The sequence below is a fragment of the Penicillium coprophilum genome (assembly GCF_028826855.1).
Source record: "Penicillium coprophilum strain IBT 35676 chromosome Unknown utg000006l_segment0_segment0, whole genome shotgun sequence".
NCBI lineage: Eukaryota > Fungi > Ascomycota > Eurotiomycetes > Eurotiales > Aspergillaceae > Penicillium > Penicillium coprophilum.
Genome location: NW_026622725.1, coordinates 1311956 through 1322551, shown reverse-complemented (window position 1 = coordinate 1322551; position 10596 = coordinate 1311956). Strand labels below are relative to the sequence as shown.

The 10596-nt window shown below is 45.2% G+C and overlaps 3 protein-coding genes across 3 annotated transcripts; 1 reads left to right on the top strand and 2 right to left on the bottom strand.

The window, feature by feature from the left end:
- Nucleotides 1-1338: 1338 nt before the first annotated feature.
- N7500_009465 (uncharacterized protein) lies at nucleotides 1339-1808 on the bottom strand (the record flags this gene model as incomplete). The annotated part of the gene is made up of 3 exons (XM_056680604.1): nucleotides 1339-1359; nucleotides 1412-1482; nucleotides 1541-1808. The coding sequence occupies 3 exons, from the start codon at nucleotides 1806-1808 to the stop codon at nucleotides 1339-1341; spliced, it is 360 nt and encodes a 119-aa protein (XP_056527986.1).
- A 2637-nt stretch (nucleotides 1809-4445) lies between these two features.
- On the top strand, nucleotides 4446-4920 carry N7500_009464 (uncharacterized protein; the record flags this gene model as incomplete). Its single annotated transcript, XM_056680603.1, has 3 exons — nucleotides 4446-4716; nucleotides 4772-4842; nucleotides 4900-4920. 3 exons carry the CDS (start codon nucleotides 4446-4448, stop codon nucleotides 4918-4920), a joined length of 363 nt encoding a protein of 120 aa, XP_056527985.1.
- Nucleotides 4921-7822: 2902 nt separating this feature from the next.
- N7500_009463 (uncharacterized protein) lies at nucleotides 7823-9545 on the bottom strand (the record flags this gene model as incomplete). Its single annotated transcript, XM_056680602.1, has 7 exons — nucleotides 7823-8047; nucleotides 8101-8295; nucleotides 8351-8659; nucleotides 8710-9008; nucleotides 9071-9258; nucleotides 9317-9413; nucleotides 9470-9545. 7 exons carry the CDS (start codon nucleotides 9543-9545, stop codon nucleotides 7823-7825), a joined length of 1389 nt encoding a protein of 462 aa, XP_056527984.1.
- Nucleotides 9546-10596: the final 1051 nt, after the last annotated feature.

Below are 10596 nucleotides of genomic sequence, written 5' to 3'. Positions count from 1 at the left end.
CGTTTCTTTATTGAGAATGGGCAGCAACAGAGAAATTGGTGATATTGCTGGAGTATGCATTTCAATTCACATCCCATCGGACCGAACAAAAGCCAGCGAATTTTTGCAGGACGCCTTCGTGACCAAAAAGGCGATGCACCAACAGAAGCCTTCAGATTATATTGCGACACATATCCATGTCTTGCTAAAAGTGCGGGACCTTGATCACCAAGGGCTACAGCCCATCGCTGCGAAACTGGTTGAAATCCAAGTCATAAGCATAGAACTGCGTGCATGGCCAGACCTAGAGCATGAAAAACTGTAGAGGCCCAAGAAACAGCCCACACTTTCCGTCCGTCACAGCCTGGAAACAATACGGATGCTTGTGGACGTGAACGAGAACGTGCACCACCAGTTAGAAGAAGTGGAAGCCTACAAAGCAGCGAAAGAGTACCGTTCTCTTCGATCTGTCGATGACGTTGGCTATGGTGCAAGCATACTTAGTCGCCAGTCAGACGATATCTTATGAAATAAATGCTAATGAGCATGCTCGGTCACCAGCTTGTGCTTGCTATATAGTTTTTCTTCACTCTAAATCAAGTACATACGACCATAGGGTGTGGAAAACAGGGCTTCCCGTCCGCTCAGCCGTACTTAAGCCACACGCCGGTGAGTTAGTAGTTGGGTGGGTGACCACCAGCGAATCCTCACTGTTGTATGTTTTTGTCTTTTTTTACAAACTAAAATTTGGAAGAGCAACAACGACTTTTTAGTATGATAGAATAAATGAGGCCATTAAACGGTCGGAAGTGAGTAGTTTATGCGACAAGAAAGGTTCGATACGTATATATGATAACCTCGGCGAGCTGAATAACGCATTTGTTATACCATTGCTCGACATGACGATAGTACCTATTTCATCACTGAAGGAAACTCCTGCGGACCAAATAGCCAACTATTTTCATCCAGTAGAGAGATGTCTTTTTTCAATTCACGATCAGATATTGTTGGGATTGTATCTGCTCAACATGGAGTGGCCCGGTGTGAAAATGAACAGAACGTGATGAGCTTCAACTTCCTCAATGGGTAAGTCGTTGAGAGCCTTAACTACAGGGAGGGATTCAATAACGGATTATCTATGCGAGGAAGCTAGTAAATAGACATCGGAGTAAGAATTTGATAACCCAGGTTTTGTCATTACCAGTCGGGTGTTCCAAGGAGTAAGTGCATTTTGTCCAGAATTAGAAGTACATAGAGGAAGCCAAGAAAAGATCCGGAATTGTCCATCATGGTGGCATCCATCAACCTTGACGAACAAGCGATATCCCCCATTTGATCACATTTCTCACGGTAGGGAGTTTAAGCGTCGATGGCGGTGCACTGAAAATGAAAAAATTAGTAACTTTCAACCTCGAGGGGATGGGCGGCTTACGTCTTCGCCAGCGGGGCAGCAAGCAACGGTGTTCTTGCAGGTGGTTCCCTCCTGACCCTCCTCAGTGAATCCTGGTATATTTGTTAGTACAGTGCCTGGCTGAATGAAGATCTAGTTGGTAGAACATACCGAGAAGGTTGAGGTTCTTGATCAGGCTCTGGGAGGCACAGGCGGAGTCTCCAACGCCGAGCAGGTTGTTCAGAAGTCCCTCGGCGAGGAGGTTTCCGAGGACACCATCACCGCTGATGTCCTTCTTGGGGTTGCAGCAAGCAACCTCACCGGCCTGGCAGAAGCCGCTTGCCTTGGAGAGAGAGAGGCCCTTGGGCGACTTGCTGGCGGAAGGCATGGCAGCGACCGAAACGGCGAGGGTGACGATGGTAGCGAAGGTGAACTGCATTGTGACGGTTGAGGTGGTGGAGATGGGGGAAAGTGTTCGTAGAAGCTTATGGTTGATAGGAGGATGATGGATGGAGTAGAATCAGGTCCTCAGAATACCCTTTTATATCCTCAGATGGACTTCATGTCATTGCTGGTGCGGCTAAGCATCCACAAATCCTCTGGGGGTCTCGGAATGCCACGCAAGTCAATTTTGCAGTCAAGGCTAGCATGCCAGGGGGTCCACCGCGGGCGCACCTGTATGACACCTACATTCTTCCGGTTTGGGTGTTACCGCAATGGCAGGTGGGCTAGGGGACCCTGAGGGGGTCAATCACACATTTAGCTGGCACCGAGATGTCTGCTGATTCAGGTAGAGAACAAGTCGAAGTTTGAGGTGCCTCCTCTATCTGAGCTACTTTGTCCCCCTTTCTTGAATGTTAGGCGGTAAATTGCTCCCCTTTTGAAAGCTCAGGCCTCGATGCCCTAGATTCTTGGATGATCATTGGATGATGGATGATCATTTGATATTGAATGATAATTCGATGTTGGATGGTTACTGGACTCTTTGAGCCCCATTTGAGACAGACCCACTTTGATGATCACCTACACCTTCCGAATTCGAACGTGCACCAATTAAGAAGGGGCTCGTAGGGATTTAAGCATGGGTTCAAGCGCGGATGATTGACAGGGATTTTGAACCTAGGGGTTCAAGTATAGGAACTTGAACACAGGGATCTAATCGTAGTGGAGTTCACTCGATCCGCTCGCAATTATCCACTAGGAGTAACCTTGCCTTGTTGTCTACGACCCTAGACCGGTTTTCGAACCCTTTGGTTTGGCTCACGATTGTCGTGAAGGAATCTTGACGAGATACGAATACGACGGAAATGGCATGGAACACGGAAGGGGTAAAACCTCCTGGCAGAAATATGGCGGTACAATCGATGATTTTCTTCAATGATACAACATATGTAACTCTTCGATATGATATGACGAAAGCAGATCTCGATGAAAGACTGATATATACACCGGTGGAATTTTGTGGATTTCTGGCTCTACGGTCCGCCGATATTTCAGGCAAACTACCATGTATCAATTCTCCACCCTTGGGACAGCTCACAATAGCTCGTAGGGTGTGGATGTGTTGGGACATGAATGTGACTATGAGTATCTCTACTCAGCCATATGACTTAATCAAATAGGACGTGGAAACATCGAGAATTTGCACACTGAATGTTGATAGCTCGAATTCGTCTCGTTGGATGTATGTAACCCTAAACAGAGTAGTAATAACCAAAGGCTGAAAGAGATATGAAGTGGGACCTAACAAGATATTGAGATGTGCCATAATAGGCAAATGGTTGGATAGCTAGGTGCCTGGGCTGTCGAGGCAGTATCCCAGGATGGTTGGCTAGTAGACGCAATACGTATTACCCGGGCGCGCTGGGCAATCCGGAATGCATAAAATGAGAGTAATTACAACTTGATATCTCAGCAACGACCAATTTGTTTTGTTTTATTGTAAGTCCATATCTGTTGGTGGGACGTCTCAGCACTGTGTATGATTTCAAAAGGTCTGACAGTTGCATTGATTTGACATCAAAAACTAAGTTGCTGTGCACTAGAACTATATTTCACTCGATTTACAAGTCATGTAATATGTCCGCCTAGGTAAGTCCCTTTCAGGGACTATATACTTTTACTCGATTGTTGTTGGGATATCACGTATTTGATTGCCCTACTACTATGTGTTCCGCACTACGCGACTTACTCGGGAAGTACATTCGTAGATGCGGTATATTCTACACATATATTGTAATGTACGTGTGATGGGCATTCCTGGCAATATATATCATTCATCTCGGGGGAATCGTAAAAGTCTCTTGCTATGTAGTTTTAAGTAGTGAGTTGCTGAGATCTCGATATATATATTCTGGTCGCCATGTTACAGAAAACTCTTTCAACCTCCTTTGGAGAGTAAATACTCCCCCCAAAAAACCACGCTATGAGGAACTCTCCATAGACTAGTCCCGCTGGATGATCTTTCTATAACTCATTGATTTACCGTGTGTGGTCGAGAAACTAGAGATCGTTGGTGTGGGGCTGCCTGAGGCCTATAACTTCCTCATCAGGACCTACTTCTCTGCGACGTGGATTTTGCACCAACTCTCTTCATAGTCATTTAGTGGAACTATTCTCTCCGAGGTTTGCCCCCAAGTATGTTACTAGATGAAATAGTTGGATGAATATCACCATCTTTTTCTGCTTATTCTAGGCCATGATAGCATTCCCTTTCAAAACTAGCCATAAACTCCTTGCCCTAGTAGAAGTAGGATTTGAAAAATACCTAAACTGAAGAATGCAAGTAACACCCAGGCGTGAAAATAATTGATCGGCGCTGGCATGCTACCTGGGTAGCTTGGATTGTAAAACTGGATTGTAGAACTGAAGTTCCCTGGCATTCCTAGCTCAGGGATGTTTCGCCCCTCGAGAGCTAGGGGTGTTCAACCACACTGACTGTATGAGTTATGAAGCCTGGAATATAAAAGGGTACCCCGAGTACCCGCCATTGTTCAACCATCTCACATCATTTCATCAAAAACATCACTTTCAAACCTTCCTTTTCACCCTTTCCACCACCTTCCTCTCTTTCACAATGAAGTTCACTATCGCTACCCTTGTCACCCTCGCCGTCTCGGCCATCGCTATGCCTTCCATCAACGGAAACAAGCCCAAGAAGCTCTCTCTCTCCCAGGCAAGCGGCCTGTGCCAGGCTGGCAAGGTTTCTTGCTGCAACCCCAAGAAGGACATTAGCGGCGATGGCGTTCTCGGTAACCTCCTCGCTGAGGGACTTCTGAACAACTTGCTCGGCGTTGGTGACTCCGCCTGTGCCTCCCAGAGCCTGATCAAGAACCTGAACGTTCTCGGTATGTTATCCCAGATTGTACATCAGCCTGCACACGACTGACAAAGAACCTCTAGGCTTCACCGAGGAGGGTCAGGAGGGAACCACCTGCAAGAACACTATTGCTTGCTGCCCCACTGGCGGAGATGTAAGACAAACTCATATCCAAATTCACGTTATTGACATGCTGACCCACTATTCACAGTGCACTGCCATCGAGGCATAATTTCTTAATCAAGGATGGAGCGACCATCATTCAATGTGCTAGAGCAGGGGGTTTAGGATGATCAGCATTCAGGAACAGGGGTGATATTCCGATATATAAATTTAATTGTGCTCTTTGGGAAACATTCTTTCCCCTCTCTTCCTAATTCTCTCATGTCACCCGTGTCCAATATTCAAACCAACCCATGGGTGTTGACGATCGACGTTCATGCACCCGTAGATAAACCACACCAAAGAGATGTGATATCCCTGCCGCTCGACGTACGTCGCACTTTGAATACTGATATACGGACCTACAATAGCATCTTCTCTTTCTAGTCCCCATTCCAGCCATACACCAGAGACCATTTCTCAGGAAGAGCAAAATATTCCGCCTCCTTGCTGTCTGGCAAACGATCGCCCGGTCTGTAGGCCAACAAGCACCTTTAGGATGGTCCGGCAATCACCAAGAGCTAGCATACAATAAGACTCCGGCTGAGGGTTAGTCATCTACGAACCACGCAATATTGAACGGGAAAGGAGTGCCACATGTGGTGGGTAGCCACTCACTGTGAGTATACAGGGTCCAACCTATAAGTGACAGGGCAGTCCACCCGTAATCTAACGTCCCAAAAAAGTTTCGGTTTTGTCTGCAACTGTGACTTTAGCTTTCGCAACTTCCGGGGTCTTAGCTACACCAGAGAACGTCTTTGCCCTCCAATGTTTGCATTCAGTGCCACGGTTGTAGTATTCCCTCCCGACTTAAGCAGCTGAAAGGTCATGGATGTACCACAGACTATCGTAACACTGATTATTTTTGCTTCGATCATATAATATCCCCAATGAAGCTCACCGGACTCGTATATTTTAGTGCCCAGCTAGTTCCATATACAGTCTCTCAGCAAAAGTCTTAACACCACCCCGGCCCCACCTCTATACCGCCTTCCTATCTCCCTATACCGCCTTCCTATCTTACCTCACCCGCTATACAATGCGCGCTATGGGGTCTAACTATAGCGCGTATATCTCGCGTTTCCCCCCTTTTGGCACTTAGAGTATCTCTCTGAGACAATGCCAGACTGGGTGGAAGCGATTCTTGATAGTTAGGGGTAATATACAGCATATTAGGTCTATAGTATGGATGTATGGAGGTTTTAGACCGGCAGTAAATTATATAATCAAGGGGGTGTGGGGCCAGGTGTTGTTAAGACTTTTGCGTAGTCACTGTAGTTTAATTATTACAACACCAAGAGCAGAATCTGTTGGTACGGAATACACAAATAGTCGTTATCAAACGACGTTGGTATCACACGTCCACCCAGTCTATTCTGCAACGTCTACTAGAAGCCCCCGCAAATTGATTAGCAGAAATCTTCTAGGGAAAAAAAGAAGACAAAAAAACATACAACAGTGAGGATTCGCTGGTGGTCACCCACCCAACTACTAACTCACCGGCGTGTGGCTTAAGTACGGCTGAGCGGACGGGAAGCCCTGTTTTCCACACCCTATGGTCGTATGTACTTGTTTCAAGTCAGTAAGAATTTATAGTCTCAGGATCAGAAGTGTTTCCAGGACAGATGTTGCAGTATGTAAATTCGAAGATCAGTACATACTAAAACACCTGGTGTGAATGATATATCACCTACTCATGGAGTGACACAAGGGTTCTTCTACTTTTTTCCACTCCCTTCTAACTTCCTACCAGATTTAATAAGGTGGTAAAGGCTTATTGTTATTATAGTGCCTTCGTGGCTCATAATGTCTCGGCTGCTCTAGGACGACATTTCTCTTCTCCGTTATATCGCGGTATTTAGGATGATCGACAGAGTATCATTATCATGTTGCCCAAATATGGCAAAGGGGGGCACGTAGCAAATGCTTTAATATAGCTGTGCTGAGTAATGAATATATGGTGAGGTTGATTCTTGATGGATCGTCCAATGTTTCGAATGTTTTCGGGCATAGACAAGCTGCATCCTATGCCGCTGATATAAAGGGCCATTCAGATATCTTCAACTTGATAAAAACTCGTGGTGTGACCGTGGCTGCTCCGTATACTTTCCAACACTGATGGTATAAATCAGTCGGGAGACGATGGGGAATATCGCCATGCTGATCACCTTGCTTTATTTCCGAGGCAATATATGTATGTGGTGATGAGAATTTATATGTCGACGAGCAAAGTATTGGGATGATACTGATACGGGCAAATCGAAACATGTACCTATTTTTTGTGGCTAAGAAAATTAGCTTTGACCACTATCTGGCCCATCGTGTGCACTGCTGATCAACTTGTTGATATAATATATATATCTAGTACTTTCTCGTCATTGACAATCGATTGTCGCGAATTAGAGTATTGTAAAGAATTGTAAAGAATAGGTACCAGTACTACAGCCAAGCTACACTAGAACAGGCGCTTTCTTTTTCTAAATCACGAGGACCAACTTTACTTTAATCCAAAATGATACCCACTCAGTTACTTTATTTCGTTGTTAATTTAACATCTATATAATTTCTTGCCACCAACACTTGAGCACATACGACCATAGGGTGTGGAAAACAGGGCTTCCCGTCCGCTCAGCCGTACTTAAGCCACACGCCGGTGAGTTAGTAGTTGGGTGGGTGACCACCAGCGAATCCTCACTGTTGTATGTTGTTGTCTTTTTTTTCGCCTGGCTGCCCGTACTCCAGAGGGTTGGAGAAAAACAAAGATTGCTGTGTCTAAATAATAGTATCTCGATAGAAAGTGTCAATCTGTATTTCTAAACAGCCCATCAATTCAGCATATGAAAATGCGAACGCCAAGACAAGCAGTTCTATCAAAAAACAATGCAGTCTATCTGTTATTACATGGTCAAAAGCCTCTGGCACTCAAATTCCCCCAGTATCAACACTTCTCAAGTTGACCCGCACACAACTCGTCAGGCCGCAGCCGGCGCCTTATCAGCATCCTGCGGTGGTTCACGCTTCAGCAGGCGGAACTTCCGCCTTCGAACCTGCTCCTTGTGGGTCCATAGATACCATGTGCTGATTGTGATGACTGCCAAGATTATGGTAGCAATAAAGAAGATCCAGAATTGCTTAGATACTTTGAGTTCTTCAGTTGTCCCATCGTCAAACTTGAACAAATTCATGCCGAAAAAAGACTAATAATTGGTGAGAAGGCAATTTCGTTTTAGGAGTTCGGGTTACTTCTTACCGACACAAGGCTTGCAGGCAAGTATATAAGCGTCATGATAGTGACTACCTTAACCGTTGCATTGTCATCGAAATTCTTGGTTCCGATTCGGAGCAGCTGCTCATTAGCATTAAGCATGCGGTTATTTAATTCAACCATCCGGTTGTTGAGGTCAAGCATCTGGCTGGTCATCCTGTAATCCAGCCCTAATGTAGTCTTCATGCCTGTTAGCGAGGGTGATAGTGGCCTTATCCTGGTAGTTGATGCCTACCATGCTTAAGATATCCTTGATCTTTTCCTTCAGCACGTCTACCCCAATAACAACCTCCCCCAGACGGTTTTTGTGGTATGCCATGCACGCGGCAAGTTTTTGGAAGCCATTGTCTGCGTCGTTATGCTGAGAGGCCAAAACACTGCTCAGATGACCGAGTTTTGTAAGGGTGTCCAATATCACTCTTAATCTGTATGACGTGGGCACAAGAAGGTCGCGTGTGTTGTGAATTGCCGTTAAGTTGGTGTCACCTCCGGCGGTTAGAAAATGATCGATGTTTCTCAAGATAAAGTCAAGTGATCTATCAGCCTGAGCTAAATGTTAGACAAACCAAAGAGTAGATACTGGCAGATACTCACGTGTTTGTCCACATCATGACCTAGATCTTTAACGTAGGACTGCCAATTATGCAGACAAAAAGAGAAAACCGAAGAATGAAGTGTCAGCCAAGTATGATCCGAGCGTAGCCCCTGCTGCGACAGTGAGGCATACTGCTGGATTTCTTTCTGCAGAGGTGTATTAGGGCCGACATGAAAAAAGATCCACAGGTTTTGAAGGTCATTAGGATCATGGTGATGGAAAACACCAATCTGGCGCATAGTCCAATTGTGAGTTCCCGCTCGCGCCGACGCTGGAAATGTGATTCTGTAAGAGATATCTAAAATATTGTTTAGTTCCTTTCGGTACTTGAATAGAATTTCACGCGTTGGTATTCCCCACCTCGAATGCCATTCTCACTACGTTGCACTTTCATTGCTCCTTCACCGACAGCTGCAGTCATGGGCTTATCTCCGAATGTCGAAGTCAAGTCCCATATTTCATCCCCAATGTTATATACCTTCTTGAGCTCCGAGAGAGCATCCTCTGATATTTGGAGCGGCTTGATTGATGACCTGGAGTGTATAGAGCTGGATCCGTAGAGTAAGCTGCACTGTAAAAATTCGAAAATTGATACAGAATTCTTACACAATCCGCAATTTTGGAAGTGGCGTGGTTGAAATATGTTCCTGGAACAAGCCGTTGTCTTCGAAAACAGTAGAAATGAGTTGATCTGACGTGTCAACTGTAGGATATAAAAGTTAATACTCGTCAAGTCTGTTTCGAAAGTGCCGAACTGACCGTCGCTATGGTAGATAGAGATGCTGGCTGGATCGCTAGGGAGACAGAATGTAGGATAGGTCAGATTAGTAGCCATTTCATAAGATTCTTTCCGGTAAAGAATTTTCCCGTTGGTTTAAGCGTTGGTGAAATAGTCAATAGAATTATCGCTTGCAAGGTCATTGAGACTACTTATATGAGGCGCGAAAAGAGGAAAGGAGAAGGCTTAGCCTAAAAAAATAAAAATGTAAAAAACCGGTGTGGGCTGTTGACTTAAGGATCCTGGTATACAGGATCATAGGGCATTGGACAACGCATACGGGCAACTGACCCCTACAACATATATTGTTAGAGAGTTGTACTGCATTGCTTATTCTTGGGAGGCTATGTGATTGAAATGACACTGGGTATATATTCTTTCTTGTCATATTTGCATAGAAAATGGGGGGCTGAGATGGTGCACAGCCCCTTGGCCCTATCAGGGGAAGCCGGATTCACGGGCGCTAAATCACAAGGCAGATCGACATTCATTCCAAAGCAAATGATTCCAAATGCTGAAAAGCAGTTCACAAAATCATGGTATATATCTGCTTTTTCAGCCCCAGTTCACCCGTTCATCCTCGAAGAGATCCCTATTGAAGTCAGGCATCAGAAACCGCGTACGGAATATACCAAAGGACTTCCAAGTTTGTTAGGTTGGCTTACGATATTTCATGCTAGATCAAGAGAAACTGTCAGAGAATATAATTCATCTCATGTTCAGGCCACGGGAAGCATACCTCTTGCACCTCTCTTGGCGCTTGGAAAGTGAATCGGTTGGAAAAGTACTACGAGATATACCCGTTTGAACCTTCACATTGAGATTCTATGAGGGATAGAAGGTGCTTACTACAACTTTGATCTCGCGCCCGAATAGTTCGTAAAGCCTACTCTCGAGCCTTGACTGGTTGATGTAACCACTTATTCCTTCTCTGAGAATGGTCGAAACATTTTCGCTTTGTGCACGGCTCGAAGACATCTTGGGGGAGGCTGTGTTGATAGGAATTTCAAGGCCAAGTTTGGAGTAAACTTTAGCATAATGTGGTTAGGGCGAGAAGAGTAAGATTTAACAGGATAAATAATGGCCGTCGCCTCCATACTACAGTACT